Source organism: Netta rufina (genome assembly GCF_964035555.1).
Source record: "Netta rufina genome assembly, chromosome: Z".
Lineage (NCBI taxonomy): Eukaryota > Metazoa > Chordata > Aves > Anseriformes > Anatidae > Netta > Netta rufina.
This window is the reverse complement of record NC_140126.1, coordinates 22549163-22575932: the sequence shown is the minus strand read 5'-3', so window position 1 is coordinate 22575932 and position 26770 is coordinate 22549163. Positions and strand designations below refer to the sequence as shown.

The 26770-nt window shown below is 38.3% G+C and overlaps 1 protein-coding gene across 2 annotated transcripts in view; it reads right to left on the bottom strand.

Moving 5' to 3' along the window:
• The window catches only part of CERT1 (ceramide transporter 1), an 80526-nt gene that overhangs the window by 39170 nt on the left and 14586 nt on the right, over positions 1-26770 (bottom strand). For both annotated transcript variants that reach the window (XM_084304716.1, XM_084304717.1), the window contains exon 3: positions 16036-16152. In XM_084304716.1, the coding sequence (XP_084160842.1) occupies positions 16036-16152 (117 nt within the window). The remainder of the gene's footprint in view (positions 1-16035; positions 16153-26770) is intronic.

Here is a 26770-nt window from a genome sequence, read left to right as displayed (position 1 = left end):
GTCTATGTTATGCTTAAGAAGCTCGTGCTACAGACTATACCCGTGACTGCTCACTTGATACCTGATTAAACAGTTTTTTCCAACTTTACTCAGAAAGCTACAAGTCTGAGCAGGTTTCAGAGGTGGAGTTGAGAAGCCTAGCCACCCTTTGCTCGTTCTACAGAAACTTTTACATCAGAAAACCCCAGAATATAAAATACAGCAGCCTCCTTCAATCTGGGTGAATCATGGGGACTAGCTGTGCGAGTGATATTACTTGTCTGGAGGACATGCTTTTTTTTTTTTTTTTAGTCCTCATTTTCATCAGGTCTCAAAGCTTTACAGCAACACAGAAATCTACTGATAAGCTGATAAGCATACAGCTCACCAGGCTTATCAATACGTAGATAAGTCAAACACTTTTGGAAGAAGATCATTAAATGTTATTCACCTACTTCAGTGAACTGTTACCTTGTCACTGCCACACAGATTTTCCTTCTACTCACTCCTCAGATATTCACCTTGCCATCAGAACAGATATCTCTAGTAAATGCCTGGCATACCGCAGAGTATGCAGTAGATAGTAAGCACTGGAGGATGAAGACAGTTGGATTTGTCAAAGATTGAAGAGTCCGTATTAAGTCTAAAAGAGGATTCAAGAAAAAAGTGACTCTATACCAAAAGGAAAACTATAAGAAACAGTCTGTTTAAATTGCAATTTTACTACAGTAATTTGTGAAAAGGTGGCAAAAATATGGTAAACATAGCTTGTTTTGCATCTCAAACCATTAAATGTAGCATGTTTTCCTTGGTTTTCAAAACCTATTCCTCATTCTTCCTATTTCCGTTTTGTTATAGTCCTCGTTTTTATCAGATCTCAACACTCACTTCCCTCACAAGTCCCCAAATACCAAAGAAGGCTTACTGCACCAATTACAGAACTGAACAAAAAATGTTATATGAACTGAAGGACTCCTCAGGACTTGCTTCATTTTCTTATGTTCCTGACACAACTTCAGATTCCTGAAGTTGGCCAGGGTACAAGCTGCATAAAAATAGTCTATTTATGTCACAATTATCTTTATTTAGAAACCATGCCCTGTCTGTTTTAAAGACTCTTTATGCACACACAATTCTTAAGTTTCCAACCATAAATCAATTTGCCAAAATAAAGATTCTTAAACACAAACCAACTAGGCAGTAATTGTCAGATTATTTTTTTTCCCCAGAAGATTAACATTCTGGATGGAAAGTAGTAATGATAAAGTTCTGACAGAATAACTGTATCAACAAAACAACAGAGCAGTTCTACATAACAAGCATAAATGCATTTGTAATGTAAGAAACGTTTGTAAGATCTTAAGTCAAACACAAAGTATACAATAGTTACATTGACATTTTAAAAATGTCAAGGAAAACATGAACTGTTTTATAAATAGTAGTGCTACTTGATTCTATAATTCTAATGTTAGTGTGTGGGCCAATACTAATAAAAACAGAATGCTAAAGTGATAAATTATCTGAACACTTCAAATATTTAGACATAACATCTAGTCTAAGATACAGAAAGGCAAGAACATGCATATAGTGCAGCTCTCACCTCAGGAGGCTCAAAACACTTTAGAAATAAATTTAGTTTATGCTAGGTAAGAGCTCTGTACAACTAAATTTCAAGTAAAAGGCATATTTGGATATCTAAAAGGATAAAAACTCCCATCTCCAAAAGCTAGTTGAACCACCAGCCTGTAGCATGCAAGTATGCATTCCCATTACAAAATATCACGACAAACCCTCTTCTAACAGGTTGGGCCGGACGAATTACGTTTCCACACACCCCGCATTAATTCAGCGTGCGTTTATTTAAAGCACAAGAATTTGAAGAGATACCAGCTGAAGTAATTAACCTCCTCAAGTCGGTATCCTTTGTGACCACTAGAGGGAACTAGCGAAAAGGGAACAGACACGTCCGAAGGTTACTATTGGTCAAAGCCCAACAGTAACCCTTACCCTGTTTCTGCTTCAGTCCCTGTGCATATAAACCTCCTTTTCTTGGCAGACAATTAAGAACGGAGCACTTTTACCTTTAGCCCTTATAATTACATTTGAAACACATTGCTACATAAAGTTTCCTGCGCAGTATGCAAGAAGTAACAACGACATCTACTGCTAATAGAATGGCAATAAATTAGAAGTTGCACAAAATATGTTGAAAGAGATTAACAAAATTATCCTGAAGTCATGTCTCCTGATTAGTGAGTTCAAAACAATGAATCAACAGGGTAATTTCCAGTTAAGATTGTCCAGAGTCATTAGCACAAAACTAAGCACTTTGACGAATATTTGGACACAGATTTCTTAGAACTTCATCTAACCGTAAGTACTGAAACTTAGTATAACTTTAAAAAAAAGAACGCTTTATATGTGACATGCAGAAAACAGGACACCTCTGTCTCAAGTACCCATGTCCAAGTAGAAGATTTCCATTCATTTTCAACTGCTCTGCCATTAGTCTGCAGCTGTCAAACAGCTCACTGTGAAAATGAGGTTTATATACAAGCCATAGGAACAGGCACAGGATGTCTTCATGTACAGAGTATGCATTAAGCAGGTTCTCACCAAACTAGTTTTCCCTGTATGTATATGCACTTTGAAAAGCAACAGAAGAAACAGAGTTCTGGTTAAACCCTTCCAAACCATAAAAAGTCATGCAGTAGCGATACAGAAATACTTCATTTGGAATAACTCATTTACTCCACACAACACAAACTTAAGCAGGCTTACAGATGTCTGTAGGACTGTTTTAAGCAGTGCAACTTCCAGAACTCTAGTCTTTGATAAAATTTAAAATTTTTAAAAAAAAGATAGTTGAAAATGTTATCTCACTTTACACACTATGTCAGTAAGCATATCAGTAAAAATACTAAATTCAACTTTATCTGCCAATACAGAAACACCCTCCACACTATCATTACTCATTCATGTGAAAAGAAAGACTGCTTTTATTTGCTGAAAGCCAACACCCTCTGTGCAAGACAATAGCAAAAACAACTTCAAGCACAGCACAGGTCACAACAGTTAGCTGACCTACCCTGCCCTTGAAGGAAAACTTGGGAACTGGTAGAAAAACAGCTTGCAAAAGGCTGCTTCTACTGCACCAAAGATAACAAACCAAAGGATTTAGGTACCAAAATGCTTGGGACTTCAAAAATAAATGTTATCACACATTTTATTCTGAATTGTAATACTGTTGGTAGTAGTTTGTGCATTAAGCATGTGCCACCTTTCCTCACAGAACAGCTGAGGCTGGAAGGGACCTCCAGAGATCATCTGGTCCAACCCCCCTTGCTCAAGCAGGGTCACCTAGAGCATGTTACAGAGAATTGCATCCAGGTGGGTTTTGAACATCTCCAAAGAAACAGAGATCTTGTACTTAATGCTTTCCAGAGGGGTAAAAAAGTTTGAACAAGACAAGGACAGTGTTTGAATACAAGCATAGAAAGCCCCCCACTGTAAGTGCCAACTAGAAAACAGCGTACTGCTGGATAAAAACAAGCAGTTCAGTAGCCTGCAACTCAGTCTTCTCCTAGTAACTGAACTGTCTCATTTCATTGCAGCACCACTGTGGACTTTCTGCAAGAACTTGTGCCTTAACTGCTCTACAGTAGAGCACTCCTTAAAGGGAAATGGTCATATTCTTGCTGCTGTCTGCTTTGAATTCCAACACGTTAAAAGCTAACCACCCCATTGCTAAGTAAGGAAAGGGAGACTCCAACCTGATTGTAGGTGAGCAAGGTGTTCCCTGCTCATTCTGCATGGCAGTGACAAATTGCATCCTGTAGCAGGATCTTCACACTCAGATCTGCATAGCAGACCATTCAGGCACAAAAAAGTATCATCCACAAAAAGGGCAGAGAAGTGAAACTAGGGTGTTCTCATCCAAAAGTACTTAAAGATGCTCCACCGTCCAGGATAATAAAATAAAACTTCGCAGACTGCCTGTGCATCATAGAAGAAAAGACCTTTCTTCAAAGATCTTAAAGTGAGGCAATACAGATCAATAAGGCTGGCAAACCTTTCTAGGCAGGTGACACACAAGTTCTGTTTCTAATTGCAGCCTGAGGTCATGTATTGCAGACTTCCTTTTAATGTGGCCAAGCCCAAACACATAATGGAGCATGGTTTTAGTCCAGGTGAACAGGGAAACACCCGTCTACTCACATGGATACTCCAGAAAGAGAAGCTATATAGGACCGGTATTGTCAGCTGAACACTGATGTAAAGTTATTAAAGAAATTAGTAGCCATGGCAGCTTCTTCTCAAGTCTTAGAACAACAACTAGCCCAGTAAGTCTCTGAAGATCAATTAGATACCACTGTACGAACCTTAAGTCCCCTGTGTTGCTTGATTAGATTACGATAAAAGTAATTAAATCTGCTGTTTGTCTTTGCACTTTCTTTTTGCATTTCAAACTGGTGGGTTTATCTAGCACAGTTAGATTTTCTCAAACCTACCAAATACCACACAACACATGAAATAGATATTTGATTTCCTGCTTAACCTCAGCATAGCCTACTTGGGGTAAACAAACATGGAAATAAGTAGAAACTGCACCTTACAACACTTGAGGAGTAAAGCAGAACTGAAGGAGACCACGTTAAACCAGATCTTTTGCTTATGAAACCTGAAAACTTGCAAGTTTGAGGCAACAGAACTTTGGTGTCTATTAAAAACAGGAAATATTTTGAGAAAGGAATGGGGAGTCCTTTCAATTTGAAGCAGAATATGACATGAACAAGGAAGGTTGATTTAACTGCTATATAAGAAACATGGATTTATCACAGAGTCAGAATAACTGACGTTGCAAGGGTTATCTAGTCCCACCTTCTGCTCAGAGCAAGTCCAATTAGACATCCAAGTCTCCACCCTACAAGGAAGTATTCCTCAGAGAATTACAGTATCTACTCTTAAAGCCAGAGTGATTGTTATGAAACATAACTGGAACACACAGGCAAAGATTGGGTTGGTCAAAGTGAAACAATCTGCATTGTTTATAATTAATCAAGTGTGTTAGTCTGGAATTGACTGTAAGCTTTAGTCAAGCTTCAAGGAGTTTCAACTGTAACCACTTATTGATAAAGCTGTAACTTACAGCTGCTGTTGGAAGACAGACCCAAGAGTGACAAAAGTGTGCCAAGAGGCAGAGAATGATTTTTTTCCTTTCCTAAAAGGGAAGTTTCAACAGTTTGGAACTGACAACATTTAGGTTTGCTGCAGCATATGCTTGTATAGTCAGCTGAAACTGCTGATTCACCTTCCCCTAGAGTCTTCTTTCAGGAAACATACAATGACCAGCAGCAAGTCCACTTTGCAAATTTAGTAACATTAACACACATGACATTGCTTGTCATTTAAGATCTCCTGCTGACACCTATGCTAAAATAATGCAATGTGTAAGACATAGCCAAACTTAGTTTTCCTCCTTGAAGGAGTATAACTGAATTAAGTCTAAGGAAAAAACTTCTGTTATCTCTAGTAAAAGATTAAACACTTGAACAATACATCTCATCTTCCCCTGAAAGCATGGCTTCACATCTACAGGTTTCACTATTAGTGTCATGCCGCGCAAATAGGATGTGTCATCTTACCAGTCTTGGCTATACTTGCTTACTTAAACTAGCAATTTTGAGGTAATAAAGTCCTTCCAAGTTATTTCAGATCATGGGAGTGCAAAAAAGAGGGATGGACATCTGTTCCCCTTCCTGCTAAACCCCAATCTGTTTGCACAAAAGCAAAAAAAAAAAAAAAAAAGATCTTTTTTTTTTTCACAAAATACATTCTATAAGAATTACCTTAAAAGTTTCCTATTAGTGCTAAGCAGACACTGCATTTAACAAGCAGAAGATGCCAAGTCCTGCCATGCTTTTTAAAAGAATTAACCTTTTCAAAGTCTCCCCCAGTATTTTAAGTTCACGTTAGCTCTGGCAGCTATTTCCTATTTTCTCTTTTTTTTTTTTTTTTTTGAAGGGCCAATGGAGGAGAAGGGGTGACAAAAGAACCAAAAAGCTACAGATTTGTTTCAAAGTTCCCACTGTTCAATGTTACTGAATACGTATCATTGCTACTTGTGCACCCCACCCATGCGGCTGAGCAGCATCTACATACCCTATAGCTAGGGTGTAACTCTGGTCTGCTATTATCAACACAAGGAGATTTGCTTTAATCAAAGCACCCTGCTCACTGACACCCTTTACAAAGTCTGTTCAGAAAGAAAAAAGACTGAGTTTGGTAGATGGAGGCATACAGAGAATCTAACTTGCTTCTATTAAACTTAACACTGAGTACAGTTTGAGCTGATGAGTAATAATTGAGTAAACAGCATGCATCTCTATTTGGCAAGTGTAAACTTTTAACTGTGTCTTACTACTTCCACGTTGCATTCCTGTACTTTCTGTTCTGGATACCAAGAAGAGCACTTCCCTGATTCGAAAGCGCACTTACACCAAGGTTAAGTCTGTCAGAGGTTTCTGCCTGAAAACAGTATTGTGCATTGAGGCTACACAGAACAGTGCTGCTGCTGCTGCCACAGAGGGCCCCAACTCATGCTGCTTGTGCCATTATGCCAGTTATAGGCACTTGCATTCCCCCTATTCCCGTAAAACTAAAGTATACACTATCAGTATTATTTACCACAGCTATTTTTACAAAATAAATCAATAACACCCTTGCCTTTACCAGTAGAGTAAAAGTTGTTTATAGAAATACTCCCACTTGTTTATAGAAATCAGATTGGTTATTTACTGCATGGCCAGCTGCATGGCTGGTGCAGTAGCTTTGCTTAGTTTAAATTACCTCAAGCATTAGAGGTAGCACCACCGTTACTTTAACCACACGCATCACCTGTCATTAAATAACATTACAGAAATATTGACTGACATGCTTCTAACAGCTTAGCAGCAGTATCACAGCCTTTACGGCTATCTGATATCAAGTTAGCACTTCCAAAAGTGTTTTCTTCCACATGGTATTGCACCCATGAGGCAATCCTTTGCCAACATGCATTTTGGCCTGTACTTTTCAGGCACTCTTTAGACATTCCTCCAGGCATTTCAGAACACCCTGGTTCAAAGTTATCTCTCCACAGTTTAACCATTACTATATTTGAACCTTCAGTCAATTCATGTAGTTCACTAATTCAAAGGAATTATAGGAGTAAAGAACCTCAGGTAAGTTTACTACTGCCTGAGGGGGCAGTGGTTTGAGAGAAGGAGAGTTCAAGACCTCTGCTAAGATTATGAAGACTACCTGTTAATGCTCAGACAAGATGGAGGAGAAAACTTTAATTAGGAACATATGGCAGACAGATCACTGCTTTAGTGGATACAAAGATTTAAGATAATCTTAAGTCCTCATATGCATACAGCTTCAGACTCAGATAAGGAGCTCCCATAAGAATAGCACACAAGCTCAGCTATCAGCTATAATACTGCTAAGTTATGCAGTCGTTCATGGGCCAGCCAGTCTCCATTCTCACCGTTCTTTAGAAAGCACCAGACTATCTAGTACAATTGCTTAAGAAACTGTACCCAAGCAGCACAAAGATTTGTTTCTGGAATGAAATGAAAATCCAAGACAGAAGAGTTGGAAAGACTTAATGTAATGGAACAACAATAAATACTTAACAACTGTGCTCACTAGAATGATAAAGTTACATTTACTTGTTTATAGGAAATACTATGCTGTACAAATATAGCACAAGTTACAATGTTATCTAGAGATGAATTTAGTAGTTCACAATCTGAAGAAATAAAAAAAATCATGGTGTTGTGATACAGGATAGTCTACAAGACCCACAATGCAATCCTACTTTCTGTTCAACGTCTACGATCCTCAATAAGGAGTCCAGTTTTGGTGCTCAAAGAAGGTGAGGACAGGGTTCAGAGAACAGAAGGCAAAGTTGTAAAACATGTTCACATTAAGAATGACTGAGGAAAGGAGCACTGTTCAGTCTAACAGAAAAGTCAAGACATTGTAGATGCTACAAAGATGAAGGAAGTGATCTCTTCTTCAGAATTACTGTGAATAGAACTGCTCTGTAAAGAAGAGCTCAGAACACATAAAAATGATAGCAAAGAAGGAATCCTAAAAGTAGAAACAAACATAGCATCTAATATTATCATGTGAGCTATGTCCATCCTTAAGGGAGGAATTTGGACTGATTTAACAACCCTTCATGAGTTCCCTTCAATTTATTTTCTCTTCTAATACTATACCAGTCAAAGCTCACTGAGGAACAACAAAGAAAATACAGTATTCACAGCTAAAGAAGGACTGATACACTTCCGAAGCTAAACAAGGTACTTAATTTGAGATGGCCACATCTTTCTCCTGTGTATTTCCCACTTCAGTCTAAGATTCAGGTCAAAATTCAAATAAGCAAACTTATTCAGAGTTCAGAAGGTCAGAGTTCAGAAGACTACTCTTGGATTTAACTTTTTGTTTAGCTATCAGGGAGTGTTTTTGCAAATTTTACTTTGTAGGGAGACGTCAAATGTGAATACACAAGAATGTAAATTAGATCGTTTATGTCAACATACAACTGTGACAGATCAGCAGCAAGAGCAGATCTAAGTTACTGTGTAAGATCCAGAAACAACTTATGGTTTCCTAGTTTCGAATCAAGAAGAGTGTTTGCAATGGCTTTTTGCATATATCTGTACTACTAACCAGTGACTTGCCTACAGGTTTAAGTCTGTTAAAGAGAGAATTGAACTTTTTATGGCTTAACACACATGAATGCTTATCTTCTGGATTCTCTCAGGCAAGTTTGACTGCTGCTGCAAGTCAGTGCCTCAACATGAGGCAATCCTCATGGCAAGTGAGGCACTTGCTCCTAAACCAGTATGCCAAACCTTGAGTTTTGACCACTTCAGAAAACTCCCAACAAGCTTAGCTAGATTTAGTTAACTACATATGCTTTAAGTGACCAGTGAGAGATTACACACATCATCAATAAACAAGCATTTTAGGAATATTATTGGCACCAGCTTATTATTATTTAATTTGTAATTTAGATATTCTCTTTTATGATCACAAATTCTCTAACTACAAACACCTATTATACAAACTGAAAACCACAAGTAACCACACCAAGAATTAGTATGTGAACCCTGGATATTTTAACAATGCAAAGCAAACAACCTGCATGCTAGTAGTACTGAGAAGACTACCATCTCCCAAGTAGACCACAAGCTATATAATTTACCTGGCTTTTCCTTCTATACCAACATTTACCTTATTTCATGAGGCCTTTCAGAATTACAGCCATCTGTACTTGTACATGAGATCCATTTCACTCCAGTATCTTGCATACTATATGCATGAGCTATATTAGAGCTAGCTGTAAAGCATTACAGAAACTAATATGCTATCCTCCACAATTGTCAAAGAGAAAAATTCAGACTGTTGTGCTGCAGAGCAATAGAACACGGCAACTCAATTCAGTTTGAAAGAGAATATTTAGCTGTCACTGAAACTACCTGAGATATGATTTGTTCCAACATTTAGGCTGCAAATGTCAGAAAAAAAGGGCTTCATCACCATTTTTGTACAATTGTAATTATGAACCTGAGAAATGAAGGTGAGGTTAAACATCCTTACTTACTCTCATACTTCCTATTCCTTCCTTCAGCTGCACTGTTGCTTTGATTTAGGGCAGTCTTACTTGTGAACTGTTATTGAGAAACTTGTGTTGAGATGAAACATCAAGAAGTGAGAAGATTAGGAAGCCACATTCTTTCTCCTCTTCAGACCTCAACATCTACTACTGATGAAACAAATGACGAAAAATCACACATCACGGAAACACCTAAACTCCAGGAGAGGAAGTAGATTGAGAAATGGCAACAGACACTGTTTCTGTCCCCTCCCCACCCTATGACACATCTGAAAATACACTCTTGGCACATTTATTTTAAAAATAATCAAGAATGAATTTATAACTAGCATTCACTGATCAACGTTAGAAGAGATACGGTTTGCTAGAATGACTTGGCAGCAATTCACTAAGCTTCCTAAAAAAACAGTTAAGGGTCAAAACATCTGTGTAGACTTCTGAAGATCTTTTGCAGTGTTTCCACATACATGTAAACGTTGTTTGTGTGTTTATGTGGGCTATTGATTTCAATGGCTCCATAAAGACCTACCAAATAGCAAAATGAAATTTAATGCACAAAACTATCTACTGACGGCAGAAATGTATACTTCTCATTCAACTTCAATTTTTAAAAGTTTGTTATAGCAGTATGATGAATATATTTTTTTTAATATAGCATTCCTTCTTTGCATGTTCAGAATGAATAGGGAAGTACAAACTTACTCATTTAAGTTTCTCTCCAGACATGCAACAGATTTGGAGTGATTTATTTGCATGTTTTTACTGGCATTATCAGTAAATTAGTTCAGTCTTGGGGCAGAACTAGAGATGTATAGAAAAGGAGAAAAAGACTGTCTTAGCAAAATTTCATAGGCTTTCATTAGCAGAGGAGTGCTATGAACAACTTAAAAGATGTAGTACCCTTCTACACTCTTCATTTCCTCTTGATATTCTGAGCTCTACTTTCAAGAAATTAAACTGCACGACAGTTTCCGACTAGATTAACTGGTCAGAAAATTCTTGCTGTGGCATCCCCTGCTAATAAAACAATATAGTATGAGAAAGTTATCTTCAGTAGCATTTTTCAGTATCTTCATATAATTAACAAAAATAATTTTATATATCAATATTTACACAGTATTCAAACAAAAGCTCTACTTAATACTGTTAACATGAAAATTTAAGTAGCTATGCAATTGGATGGACAGACAGAAGCATTTGGGACTCAGTCTGAGGCTGAAACATTCTAATTACAGAACAAAATAGGAAACAGAGATATTCTGGATGCTTATCATCAAGATGGAAGTGAAACTTGATATTTTCTCTGAGCTTGGAAAGACAAGTTACTCTTGCACAATCTTACACTTAGACAGAAACATAGGACTACCTGGCCTACTCAAAAAGAAGGCTGAAGTTAACTTTAAGAAATGCTTTAATATCATACCTCAGTATTTTAGCTGGTATCCTTCTCACTTTACCCAGAAGCTGATTTGTATGAATGGATTTAAGCAGTCTGACATTAGGGTACCTTTTTAGATTTGGAACAATCTTAAAGAGATCTCTCAGACCATTAAAAATATTTCGCGCGTTATTTTGTTAAATTAAAGATACTTCAAGTGCAAAACATTATAGTGATCTATTTTTAGCAATTGGGAGTTTACCTTTCTATGGTGTTGTACTAGACTGTCAGAAGTCCACCTCTACCCCTTGTCCTCTACTCAGGAACTTATCTGCTGGCTTTTCCACTTCACCATTACAACTAGTATTAGTAGTAATATTTTTTCAATGGCTAACAGCATACTGACAAGGCAAAACACAACATGTGGATGACCTTAAGAGTGAAATTAACTTCTTTTAATACTTCGTGAATAAGGAAACTCTCAACTTTTTTTTTCTAGGTTACATAGAAAAGATGGCCACATGTTATGTGGTTAACAAACATTCTGTGAAAATTTCAAGCTGATTTTTTTCCCCCACAGTGGTATTCAAAAGTGCCTTATTAATTGCCATTGATATTGGGCTGTTGAAAGATTGTTCTGCAGTTTTCTAAATGAATCTATTAACTAGAATTCAAATTCAGGAAAAAGTGTAATTTCAAAACTGAATGTCCCAATTCTAGTTTACCTGTCTGGAAATGAATCAACTTTTAATAAACTAAATCAACTGTTTGAATACTTCTGCAAAAATTTAATTTTATTAGCCAACTTTCTGGACCTTTACTGTCTTACCTAGATCTGTATTTAAAAAACAAAAACAAAACAAAAAAAAGATGTAAAATCTTACTGAGTTTCTTTTGACAACTGGAAGTTGTAGCATACTAAGAATTCCACAAGATTAGAATTATTTAATGAATTATTTAATAAGGTAAACTTTGGGGAAACAAGCAATATGTGGGGAAAAACTGCTTAAAAAAGTCAGTAAGTTCTAATCATCCTGATTTTTCTGTATAGCACTATTCTACATAGCTGAATTCTCTCAATGCCTAAACAGCAGTATAAACAATGAAGTAATCACTCTTTCATCAAGGTATCCACTTTGATGCCTTTCACAGATGTGAAAACACATGCCTCCTGCTCTAGATATACTTACCTTGTATATCATCGTTTCAAAATGAAAAAGGAAGCCTATCTATTCACGTGCCAAAACTACTACATATATGAGTATATGGAGAATGACTTCTTCTAGTATGACCCAAAGACAGTAATTTTAAAAAGTTCAACAAGACTTGATAACACATTCGTTTGATAAACACACAATTTTGATCTGCATTTTCACAATTTTGTCAGTTTATTTTGTTAAACAATCACAAAGTTAATTATGAACACATGCAGAAACTGTGTGGAAAAATTAAAACAAAGATGGAAAAGAAGAAACCCAAGCTGATGCAGAGTTTCTCATAAAACATTAATTTCTAAAAATTCTCAGCAATTCTCTGAGTGTTCAACTCAGGTGTTAAATGAATGTCACAAAAACATTATCTGAATTTCAAGGCTTCAGAAGAACATTTAAGTTAATTTACTCAAAATGAGTTAATTTATCCAGGTTGTTCTCAGTGTACTGCAATTCACCCCCCCTCCCTCCCCCCCATATTTATACCTTTGGAAGTAATGCAAATTAGTAGGGTATAACATCAAATCTACCAGTACAGAGAGAGTAAAGAATGAAAATGTTGGGTAAGTTTAGTACGTGAGAAGAAACACCTTCTACTTCAACAAAAAGGTAAATCTTACTTGGTTATTCACACTGTATAGAACAGATACAATTTACTTGCTTGAAGTTGCATGCATTCTTCATGTTCTCTACATGTAAACCTAGATGCTTTCTCACAGCACAGCCCTAATAACATTTCTCTAATCTCAGGTTAGAAATTCTATATTCCATCTTCAAACTGCCGTACAGACTTGGAGTCAGTCCTTGGGTTTATTATTTAAGAGAGCAACTTCTCAAAAACATCAGTACCCTCATGCAATACTTTTTTTTTTTTTAAACACACTAGAGAATTGAAGAAACTGTCTGCTCTTGAGTTCTTTGGCAATACATATTGCCATTAGATCGAAGAAAAGGTCATCAGCTATCTCAGACCTGACAATCTCTTAGGGCTGGAGAATAAAGAAACTTTCTAACGAAGCTTTGCCATTACAACCAGCTATTTTACAGACATATGTACGTGCTCAGTACATTTAATGAAACATTTAAGAAGAAGAACAGGCTCGTGGCTTGCACATGCACCATTCCCTCATTTGCCTCACTGATGGTCTTATTGCTGTCTTAGATTTTCCCCTCCTCCCGTTCCAGGAAATTAATGAGCCCTTTAGAAGCTGTACTTGAAACATTTCATGTGCATTCAAGAACCTCAATACAAGAAAAGGCAAATGCCCTGATAAAAGCAAACAGCAGCAAATTCTAACACTTTATGCTTGAACATTAGATGTTTCACATTTCTTAGCTACCAGTTAACTGCTTAGCAACATCAACAAGTAAGTTTTTCTAAGTCTACTCATACTCAGATTTAATATAAAGTTCATTTTAAATCAGTGTTTTCTCTGTTCAGAGAACAATGAAACAGTCATAAAGTTTCAGTCTGTCTTGCATACTCTAAAGATAAACAACCTTGTGACATGCTACAGTAATTCTCACAAACATACTTTTGTTAGCAAACAGCTTCTGCAGCCTACCAGAACTAGCTACCCACTCAGCAAGCAACAAAGAGCTATAAAAACAAAAAAGCATAGTATTTTATATGGCAATAGATTCAAGTTAATCAAAATGATTACTTAGTGGAAGAAATAATTTCCTCTCACAAGTTTATTCAATTATGTATCAATTCAAGAACACATTTCTAAACAGAACAAATATTTGGCTCCTAGCAATAGCTTTTCAAGGGATTTTTGCTTGAACTTCATTAATCTGACCAGGAAAGTTCCTTTAAAAAGTTTCAGAGTAAGAAATTAGTTTTTCTGACTCATAAAAGTCAATCATGGGTTTAAATATAAAGCTTCTACAAGAGTTAAAGAAAAATTAAAGGATGGGTGAAGCTACCTAAAGCTACGGATCATGGAAGTTGAATGAACTTCCACCCTGTCAATATTGTATATTTCCTACAAAGATTATGCGACTTTTAGGAAAACAGAGTACTAACCACTTTAGTTTTGAAAATACCTTGCTGAAGCAAGGTAGTTGGACATGTTTCCAACAAACATTAAAGATTATCAGATCGCAACTGTATGTTTTGTGTTTATTTCATTAAACCAAACACCTATTTATGTGCATACAGGACTTTTCCAAGGCTTCTGGTGTTCAGATTACATATTTTAGGAGGACCATTTTGCAGAAACAGATACACTTTCATACCTAAGGCATCTACCATGCAAAGTTATCACTGTGTTATAAAGACAGATTATTGCACTGGAAAAAATGATAGTAACATGATTTTCTGAGTTCTGAGTGCAAGCTAGTGTTACAAAACTGCATTACCTTTTAGTGTTTTCCTTGCTTTGTTTTGGATTGATAAGGGTATTTATGCGCATACTACAATGATAATTTTAAATAATGTATTGCTTTAGTATATTAAACGGTTTGATTTTAAATTTAGGAGCTGGGTGCCACTCCACTTAATGAAAACAACTTGTAAACAGTACAAAGTAATACACATGAAACTGAAAAGAGCCAAATCACCTGCTGAATCTTTCACCAAACCTTATTTGCATTCCAGTCCAACGTTAGGCAACCAGGGTTTCCATGTACCCACCACCCCTTGTGTGAAGACCCCCATGCCCTTAGAGAAGTTTTTGAAATGCCAGCTCTACAGATGTGCAATCCAACAACTTGTTTGGTGCATCCTCTTGAGACATATCTTTCAGGTATTCCAAGCATAAACTTTCATCTCAAAAGTACTCAGATTAGGCTTCTATTTTTTCACTAAATTATGGAAAGCAATCCTGATTTTGCAACTTAATTTTGTATGCTATCTAAATCTATTAAAATGAAGGCACGATGCTAAGCTACAAATGGACTGGAATCCTAATCATGATTTTAGACAACTTACCTAAAGACAGCACTTATATTTTAAGAGGTTATTATAAAGAACCCCCAAGAAAAGGTGATACTTCCTAATTACATATAGTACTTTGAGAAGCTCAAAGTGAAAATAAGTAAAATGTAGGTAACAAAATGTACGTACCTACTTTGTTATCTATTTTAATATTTATTCCTGCAACATATTTAGAATCCAGATACAGGATCTGGGTTACACTGGATACTGTAATTAAACTTGCCTATCTTGTATCTGAAAACAGAGTGGATACTTTATATCCGATATGCTTTGAAAAAAAAAACAAAAAAAAAACCAAAAATCTCAGACTTTCAAGCACTTTAGGTAAAAGAAAATAACGGAGTTCATTGGAAAAAGACACTTTGATCAGGACAACTAAAAATACTAATGAAGAGTAGAGCCTTAGAAGACAGAAACAAGAGCCAGTAATCTGATTGAGTAAAAGCTGCCAAATGATGAAACAGATGAACCTAAAACCAGAATGATAACCTAAGAGAATGGACTGCAACACTAACAAGTTCAATGTCTAGGACAGATAAGAAACAATTTGATAATGAGAAAAGTGGCTTTTTATTAGTTTTGTCCATCCTAAATATGATGCGAACTTTCTTCTTTCTCAAAATAGAGAGTTCCAGAAAGTTCACAGTTGTTAGCTCCTAGTCTTCTAAACTTCTGTCTATGCAGGACAAGCAAATTAATTCAGTTGGAACATAATTAACACATCGCTTACATCTTGCAACTTTTGTCTGTCATAGGTATCTTGAGTACTTTACTGACTACTCAGTGAAGCTTACAACTCCCACAAGGGCCACCAGATCTGATGAGAGAGAAAAGAAATAAGGAGAAAACATACCTTGTGTTGTTCTATTGCATCTACCCACTGTTGCCTGTGGTCTGGGTCCTGAGCTCGGAGGTACCAAACACTATCGTTTACACTAATATCAAATCTGCATTCATCAAAGTCATGGGGCTGTGAAAGAAAAGTGAAAGAATAGCTAGAATTAGTAACATGATCAGCAATATCTCACAGAATATTTTGACATCCAAATATTGTAATTACCAAAACTGGTCTATACAGCCTTGAATTCATCCTAAATTCTATATTCAATTTTAAGTAGCTGTCTCTACTAATTAACATACTCTTTCATAATGAAAACTGTCAGTCTTCTGAACCAGAAGCCAAACCGCTCAATGCATTCTAATTAAACAAAAACAATATCACAAACAGTGACCATAACTCCATACTTCCAAACAAATCTTTTAGCATTTAGTGAACACAGACAGGAAAGTACACAAGTATAATTATTTTTATTTTTTAAATTTCAGAGCAAGAAAGACAAATTAAAGTTACTGCTATCAGTACTGATTTTAGATAAGGGAAAACAAAATGCAGCAAAAGCCACCAAGGCACAATCATAAAAACAGACTACAGTAAAACATGGATGAGGCAACAAGAGGAAGCTGTCCTCTTGTTGCCAAGCTGTCCTCTGCCTCCAATTGTTTTTACCATCTAAGACATGAACATCAGATAATTGGGAGCAATATTCAATCCTTTCCCATATCACTACTTGAATAGTTCTAACTTTCAGTTCACATCCCTGAAATATTAAAAAGCTTTTACTAAAATTACAACGGAGTGGGTAAGAAAAGGGGAACAATCTCACCTGCCTTTTGCCCTGACACTGTTAAAGTTGATCCCTAGCAAACATCCAACATAGAGCACAACTATTGTTCCCTTCATTGAAAATTACTCTTAAAGAAGCAGAACAGTTAGAGCTGAGTACTTCCTTGATTCTTTTTCTATATACAATGAGAAGTTAAATGTACAAATATTATAGGAAACCAATGGGCTCGTGGGTTAAGGCAAGTGATGTGATCCTGAGGGCCACAAATACTGACTCTTGATGCCAAAGACAAGGCTATATAAGTCCCCGTCCTTTAATGATTAAAGACATGGTCTACAATACATTCATCTTGCAGGCAACTAAAGCACTGTGGATCACTCATGAAACACTTCACAAAAGAAAACCAAATAATGTCTTATCTGTTGGTCCATTTAAGAATCCATAGCATCAGTAAGAACTATTTTCAAAGGATCTGGAAGTCAGAAGCTACTTACATGTAACACACAATCTTATTTAAATCTACTAATGAAAAATAGAATGAAAGCCAGCAAGCAAATAAGGAGCTGTGAAGAGTTTAACAATGTATGTGAAATCACTTTTTTTTTTTTTTATAGCTTCATGTATTTGGTCAAGCATCTGAACCGAAGTTCAAACTAGAAAATTTAACTTCCCCATAAAAAACAGAAACTGACATAACTGACATTCAAGTGAATCAACTACCTGCTATTACTTAATATTATTTCTATTTCAATTATTTCATCTTATTTCAAACAACATTCAAAACTGCTTGTGCACATTGTGTTGTTCTTCTACCTGAACCACTGAACAGAGGGATTAGAGACACCATGTTTTCCAGTCAAGGCCCCTTTTTTCAAACTAGATTTGCTACATGTGTTTTTTTCTAAGTATGATAAAGATGTTTATCTGCTTGAAATGAAACTTGTCATATCAACGTGTAAGGCTTGTAACCCTGATTGCAACCATCCCTGCTAGACCTTCTTTTGGCCATGTGGTAGGGGATATGCACTTCGAACAATGGAAGGCTCTGGCAGAAATCTCCCCAAAAGCAAAAGAACAAGAGTTAGCTATAGAAGTTGTGCCTGCCATGACAGTAATCTCCTGCTTCATCTGTATCTGAGGTCCTCTGGGAAGAGTTAAAAGTTGTTACATGGTCTATCCAGTTAGAAAGCCTTATCAGAACTATTCTTAAAAGCCTGCAGTATAACTGATCCCATATTTCCATGCAGAACTTATTTCAATGCACAACCATCCTTGCTGTCAGAAAGCTTCTTCCAGTCTCTAACCTAAACAACTTTTACTGTCATTTAAGACCATTACCTATTTGCCCTTTTCAAAGGCAGGCTTTATGCATTTCTTTTTTCTTTTCATAGCAACACTTAATATTTGAAAAACACTATGCCTTTTCAATGATAAAGGAAAGGGAAATGCTATACTTGAAGTTTAGTTAAAAATTTTGAACACCTTTCTGGACCATTCACTAAATGTCCACTTCTGCATTACTCATACTTAGACTATTAGATCATCTAAAAATCAGATCCAGGGCTTACATTGGGCTTACCAAGGTTTTGGTAGTAGAGGCTGCAGGGTGGCCTCTATGAGAAGAGCCCAGCAGCTGCCCCATGTCAGATCAGAGCCAGCTCCAGACGCTCCAAAAGGGACCCACTGCTGGCCAGAGAGCGATGCTACTTGGGCCTCTGAGAGAGCAGATTGAAGAAAGGGAGAAAAACTGCTGTGCAACAGCAGCTGGGAGAGAGGAGTGAGCAGCAGCCCTGCAGCCCCCAGGTGAGCGCAGCAGGAGGGCAGGAGGTGCTGCAGGCAGGCAGCAGCAGTTCCCCTGCAGCCCCTGGAGAGGCCCCTGGTGGAGCAGGCTGTCCCCCTGCAGCCCATGGGTGCCCCATGGAGCAGATCTCCACGCTGCAGCCCCCCCATGGGTGGAGGAGCCCCCGGTGGAGCAGGTGGATGTGGCCTGGAGGAGGCTGCGGCCCATGGAGAGCCCCCGCAGGAGCAGGCCCCGGGCCGGAGCTGCAGCCCGTGGAGAGGAGCCCACGCAGGAGCAGGGGGTCTGGGGGGAGCTGCCCCCACCCGTGGGGGACCCGTGCTGGAGCAGTTTGCTCCTGGGGGATGGATGGACCCTGTGGGACGGAGCTGTGTGGGAGCAGTGCTTGAAGAGCTGCTGCCTGTGGGCAGCCCCCGCAGGATCAGTTCGGGAAGGACGGCATCCCGTGGGAGGGACCCCATGAGGAGCAGGGGCAGAAAGGGACCGTGAAGGAGCAGTGGAGACAAAGCATCAGGGACTGACCGCAGCCCCCATTCCCCATTCTTCTCTGGGGCAAGGGGAGGAAGAGGTAGAAGATGATGGATGGGGGAAGGTGTCTGTAGTTTGCTTTGAGTTCTCCCTGTTCTAGTCTGTTAGCAAAAGGCAATTAATTACATGAATCTCCCTATGCTGTTTTGCTTGTGACAATAATTGGCGAATTATGTCCTTGTCCTTATCTCAGTCCTGTAAGCCTTTTTTCACCATATTTCCTCCTCACAGTCTTTTGAGGAGCACAAGGGAAGGAACAAAGTGGTGGAGCTAAGCTAGTCATCAGTTAGAAACTACTACAGGGTTATACTAACCTCACTGCAATTTTGTGTTACATAAAACCCAGCTAAACCAGTGCTCCTGTCAGACAAGTTGCTTGAAGATAAGAAACCTCTACTAAATGTCAAATACTGCATCAAAAGGAAGTCTTGTAGGCATAACACGTTTCACTTTTGACAAAACCAAACTACCTATTTTTGTAGTAAATATAGTTGATTAATATGTAATTACAATACAGATGAGGATCCTTTTTTTTTTCCCAGCAACTACAATCATTTGCATTAACTTCCTTATTTTCTTCATTTTTCTTTTCTTTTAAAGATGGACTCTACCATAAGAACCCACTAAGTCCTGTTTTAGCATTCACTTAATGTCAAAGTCAAGTTCTCTAAATGCATTTTATCAAGAACAAATAAAACACCTGAATCACAAGTGACCTGCTCTTTCTTTAACCCAGAAAAAGTTGCTCATTAACCCCTTACTCAACCCAGAATGAATTCATATTTTATTTTTATTTATAACTGTGCAACGTGAAAGCATAGCTTTTTGGTGCTGTTAAATTCTCCTCGCTGCTGAGTTCTGGACAAACTTCCTTGGCTTCCCCTTCTTGCTATAAATGTTTTCTTTTCTCTAGTTGCATCTAGCAAAGAAGTATTATACACCACTTGTCAGGTCTGTCCTTCATCCTGCTATCATCATCCATCCCCCCCAACTAGTTTGAATCTTTCCTCACAGCTTGAGTTTTTTCTTTCTTCTCCCTTTCACTTTCTTCCTGTAGATCTCACCTTATTTCACCTACATCTTTTTTTCTGAAGGTCACTGCTCCTAGCTTAGCATTCACTTTCCTCCATATGCTCAGAAGTGATTATAAAGTGGTATAGCTCTTAGACAGCCACCTGACAAGGCACTAGAGGGATAAAACAGGATAATTTTCATGTGTAACAAGCTGAGGACCCATGCTGATGGCAAGGTATGTTCTGCTGCCTTTTCACAATCAAGATAAAACAAGGAAGAGAGGAATGTTTTAGTCACATGAGGAAGTAGAGAGCAAAGAGTCACCATCTACCCTCAGGAACTAAAGCAGGTTGGAGAACTTCTAATGCTCTCTCCTACTATCTTGTACCCCAACAGCAGCCTCAAGCAGCATACACACAAACTGAGAGACCAGTGGGGAACAAAACCCAGACTAACATGACACTGAGCAGGAGCATTCCAAAAACATTTAGAGAGTTTTTCAAAGGTGAGTTTCGCAGCCTTTACAAGACTGAGGCAGAGTAAGCCTGTGTTTGCCAAGGGCTTGTTCGAGAGCCAGCATTTCAAAGAAAAATACCTGAATCAATTTCATGCAAGAATACTCTACAAGAAATAGGCCTCCAGCATCCACAAATGTCCTTTCTGTATGCCTCCTAAGCTTTCTTCTGAGGCATCTGCAGAAAAATCTACCAAAATAAAGGCAAGTAATAGAATTCAAGTATCCCCACAGTCCTTCTGGGTTAAAACAACTGGTATCAACTCTTAAATTCTGAACAGGCATGGTCAATTTACATGAAGAAACATTTACTTGGCTACAGTTACTGAGGAAGTCTGAAGCCAGCTCAGGTCTCATGAGTCATAGCTGACTGCACTGCTACAGGATTCTTCCTGCCACAGCTCTCGTTTGAGGTATTCATGAAACAAATATTGGAGCAGCATTTGCTTGAAAAATAGTGGTTTAAATCCTTCAGGCAAAACACACAGTGAGGTTTAAGTGCTTCTATATACTTCATAACCCTCAAGAACACACTGGTGGGGCACAGAATACCCGAATGAAGGAAATTTTGCTTGCTAGTCTAGCCTCTCAATACTCTACATTGTATTGTCTCTGCAGGAGGAAGCTCGAGGCAGTTCTAATAGATCCAACTCAAGTCTGCACATCACAGCTATCAACTGCACTTGTATAGTTATTCACACTGCGGATATAAAACCTACCTGAAGTGATTTGGCTTAAGATTCCAAAGTATTTTTTTGTATTAAGAAATACTGAACAGGGAACTAGAACATCAGACAAAATACAGGCCTCCAGTGAGAATCACCACCCTCTAGGTCTCTCAAACAGTAACAACACCAGCATCAGCGTGATGTAAGTGTGAGGCAGTGTTACCTGAGTGCCACTGCTGCTCAGCTGTTAATAGAGCCATGCCATATACTGCTATGGAGAAAACTGCAGCTTGCAATACAGCAGTTATACTCTAAAATAAAGTATACAAACCTAGTAAAGATAAATGCAGTGCTTACCTAATTCAGCAGTAAAAAAATAATTACTGAAGTTGGACACAGTTTATTGTTTTTGTGATGGCAGTAAGTCATTTTTTCCACACAAGACCAAGAAAGAAGAAGTATAGTGTAGCTGCACATTGATTTTGTCCACAATTAAATGTGCAAACCTGCTGCTGTATATAATTATTGATACTTCACTATATTCTTGAATCTGTAAATTCTAGTTTCAAGCCATATTCCAGAAAACCTCGTAATGACAATATTCACATTCATTCTGCTAGAACATGTTACTTTTCTGTGGACTGCATTATCACAGCCATATGACCTCACAGAAGAACCGTATCTATACAAGAATAATTTTACAATGGAAGCAAATATTAAATGCTACCTGTTGTAGTCTCTCTAATAAAACTGTTGCAAAATTGTGAGTAATCCTGGCTTCAGAAAATGTATTTTTCTAAAGCAATGCCTTTTGTTTTACTTAAGTAAAAATATATTTAATTTTACTTAATTATGTTTTATGAAATTCTTTTCATGGAGAAAACTTGCGTGGGCTGAATGGTTCCAATATCATTTAGTTTTTAATCATTACCAAAGACCTTAGTGATAGGTTTGAGCTATAACATGAAAACTGTTTTCACCTCTTCTCTTAGTATAGTTAAAGCAAGTTAACAGAGCTTCTTATTCATTTTCCATGTAGGAAGGTGGCAGTAAAAAAAATTAAAAGGTTAATTGAAAATTGAGAAAGCAAAGAAAACTTTTGGTTTTTGTAATGGAAGTTGTTTGCTTTTTTAAATAGCTATAATTTATGTGCCTCGAAACAGACTAAAGCTATTAAAACATTAATTCTCAGCTTCTAAAAACATAAGTCTCATATAAGGAAAACTCACCTAGTATAAGATTCTTCTGCCTATATAAATAGAATTTGAAATGTTTGGCTTATGTTCCATTGATTCAAACACTCTCAGCCATGCTCAGAGGGTTGCTTTTTTGGTGCCTCAGCTCTGTATGGAGGCAAACCTCCGTAAGATCACTTTTATTCTATTTAGGAAGTGAGTTGAGTTAGTGCATATTGCCTTCCTCTGATGAGAAAGCATGAAAATACCACTTTGAAACCCTGATGCTGTATCTGCAAGCATCTTCACACTCACAAGCCTGAAAAACCCTTTAACGGCAGTAGTCTCAACCAATTGCAACCTAAGTTTTCTAATAAAAGCAGACACGAGCAATCATGCCCTAGAAAACAACATGCAAGCCAGGCTATCACACTGATGTCTGTCAGTTCAACAGGGCTGAATATACACTCTTTTCATATGTCAACAGTGTTCCTTTCCTAAAATGCAAGGTACCATTTATCCACCAGTTTATTATTTTTTCTTCATTCCCACGGAATTCAGGAGAAATTCTTCTTTCTGCCTCATTCTGCAACCTCCTGAAATACTCCAGTTCCATAGTACTGGAACAAGCTCCTACTTCAGCCAGAGGAAAGATGTCAGAGCAGCTACCACGTAAAATCTACGTGTCTGCATGTGTTCTCATAGGTCATTTAATAGGTTCCAGGCCTGCATGTATTCATTCAAATGCCAGAACCCCCTCTATCCTCTCTCTAGCTTCCATCTAGATATCATCCCCAGACAGTATCTGTAGGACAAGAAAGGATAGAGGGGTAGAAGCAGTGTCAGAATACATTAAGCTTCATCCAAGACCTGATGTTACTTTTTAAAACAAACTTTAAAAGGATGACTTTGCACATAGGCAAGGGATGCTTCTCACAACAGGAGGTGGAGAAATAAACAAAGGGACACACACATAGTTGATAAGTTATGAAGTGGTGGACAAAACTACCACTTCATGTTAAAGAGAGAAGGCCTAGTATCTTATATGATGAGCTACAGAAATATGACTCTGAGGTCCTTAAGAAGTAGCTTATCTGATGCAATAGAAAGAGAGGATGCTGGTGAAAGCTACGTAAAATCAACAGGTAGCAAAATCAAATGAAGACTTCATTACTCCACCATTTTCAGTGGCTGTAGGCACAATAGTAGGCAGCACATAAAAATAACACACTGCAGTTTCAGAGGTGAGACTAAAACCAAGATGAGTATTTCGACTGTTGGAACAAATGAGTATGAGAACGCATCTGATGCCAGGAAGGAAAAAAGTTATCTGAACAGTTTCTAAAGGTGCTTGTGTTGAAGTACTATCAAAAAACTAAAGGTAAAAGGTTACTTTAATTCCTTCAATCACACAGCGTAAATTCTTAATTTTAGAAGTACACATGAAAAATATACTTCAGCTCCCATGTGAAAATCAGCATTTGGAATTTGCAAAGGCTGTGATTATTGAGCTAAAAAATAAAGTGAAAAACCTTAGCCAAGTTTCAAGAAGCGTACATCTTAAAATACTTTTTCTAAAGCATTTCATTCCATGATAGATTCAAACTGCAGAGGAATTATATCCCATTCCCACAATATTTAAAGTGATTGAAAACAATAACTTGTGAAAAAATATTGAACAGAAGATAGTGAGATGAACTGACAGATGTACATTTTTAAAGTTATAAATAATGAGTAGCACTTAATCATCAACCAAAAAATCTCATTTGAATCAATATCTGTTTCACTAATGAATCCTATGCTTGGTAGAAATTTTACTTGACAACAGAGGTCTAAACACGTGATCTGTCTTGTTCTGATAAATACTAATGAGAATTATTTTTGTCAACTTAACGTATTTTACCCTGGAATCACCACTCAGTTTCCAGAACACAGCCTGAACAATGTTAGTCCAAATGGTCTTCTGGTTGTTACTCTGTCTTGACATTATTTTCTCTTAACTAGCACCATCACTATATTTTTCTTTAGACACCTCTTCCTTATCTGAAGTTCAGCTACATGCAGCAAAAGCCCTGCCTCTGCTTACGAACAAACCTTGTCCCTTCCAGTTCTTTCAAATTAGTCACAAGCCACGTCTATAATGACTTCCTAGATTATCATGGTGGGTTGACCTCGGCTGGCTGCCAGACCCCACCTGGCTGTTCTCCCCACCCTTAACAGGACAGGCATAGAAAATAAGATGAAAAGTTTGCGGGTCAGGACAGAAGACAGGGAGACAACTTACCAACCACCATCAAGGGCAAAACAGGCTCAACTCAGTGAAAATAAGTTTATATATTTGAATATAAATTAAGAATTAAAAGAGAGACAATTAGATAGAACAAGTAGTGCCAATTAAAAATAGAGTTGGATTGTAAGAAACTGACGTAACTGCAAATACCTTCCCCTGCACTATCCTTTCTCAGGTTCAGCTTTACTCCTACATTACTGACTCTTCTATTTCCTCTTCACCCACCCAGAAGAGCAGGGGATGGGGTATGGGGGTTGCGGTCAGCCCACAACAGCATGGCTCTGCCATCACATCCTTTAGTGGGTGATATTGGTGATAGGGGGATGGTTAGACCAGATGATCTTGGAGGTCTTCTCCAACCTTAATGATTCTGTGATTCCTCACACCCATCCCCTGCAGGTCTGCCTTCCTTCATGGCAAATCCACCTACAGCAGCATGGGATCCTCCCTAGGCTGCAGTGTGGGTATCTGCTCCCCCATCACCCTCAACATGGGCTGTAAGGAAATGCATGCTGCACCATGGTCTCCTCCACAGATTACATGGGAATCTCTGCCCTGGTGCATGGAGGACCTCCTCGTTCTCTGATGTGTTTTGACAGGGTTGTTTCAGTTTTCTCATACCTCTTATATACTGCTGCACAGCTTTTTTGCCCATTCCTTAACACGCTTTCCCTGCAACATCAGTGTCTCTGACTGACAGAGTCTGTTGGGGGCAGCTGGAAGCAGCTGTGGCCAGCACAGGGCAGCCCACAGCCCCTCCTCACAGAGGACCTTGCAGCCCCCATGTGGTGGTTTCATGCTGATAGACAGATAAACTACCACACTGCTCTCTCACTTGCCCTCCTCAGAAGAAGAGGGGGGATGAAATACGGAGGAAATATGATGAAAAAAGGCTCACAGGACTGAGATAAGGACAGGGAAATCACTCACCAATTATTGTCACAAGCAAAACATACTCAGCATAGGGAGATTCATGTAGTTTATTGCCTTTTGCTAACAGACTAGAGCAGGGAGAACTCAAAGCAAACTACAAACACCTTCCCCCATCCATCATCTTCTACCTCTTCCTCCCCCTGCCACAGAGGAGAACAGAGAATGGGGGTTGTGGTCAGGGCTTTGTCTCCACTGCTCCTTCATGGTCCCTCTCTGCCCCTGCTCCCTGTGGGTCCCTCCCATGGGATGCCGTCCTTCACAAACTGATCCTGCGGGGGCTGCCCACAGGCAGCAGCTCTTCAAGCACTGCTCCCACACGGCTCTGTCCCACAGGGTCCATCCATCCCCCAGGAGCAAACTGCTCCAGCACGGGTCCCCAATGGTCCCCCTCCCAAGGGTCCAACCAGCGTTGCTCCCTGGCTCGGCTCTGGCCAGCAGCAGGTCCCTTTTGGAGCTGGCTCTGATCTGACATAGGGCAGCTGCTGGGCTCTGCTCACAGAGGCCACCCTGCAACACTTCCAGAGCCAAAACCTTGTTACAGAAGCCCAATACACCCTTACCACTATCAAACACTGCCACAGACCCCCAATACCCCCCAAAAATAATAAAGTTGTACCAGAATCCTTTTGTATTCAGGAGTTATTTTTGAAGGTATTTGGCTTAGTAATAAAAAACATTAAAATTACTAAAGTCATTACTTTAATTTTACAAGATTTTAAAAAAAATAATTAGATAACCTAGATGCAATTCTCAAGATGGAATTAACTTAGAGAAAGTGTTAGAAGTCACTGTTCATCATACATTTTATTCAAACTGTACTTAAGACCCAAGAGCTGTGGCAAGTACCAATTCACTTCATTGCGAAACTATTTTCCTAAACCGAAATCCATGTAGATCCCCGAAAGCCACTGAATTAGGGACAGGCAAAATTCGCAATACAATACAAAATGCTAGTTTCATTTTCTGAATTCCAAAATCCAGGCAAAGCTTCACAGAAAAAAAAAAAAAAAAACAAAAAAACTAGAATGTCTTATCTTTACTTA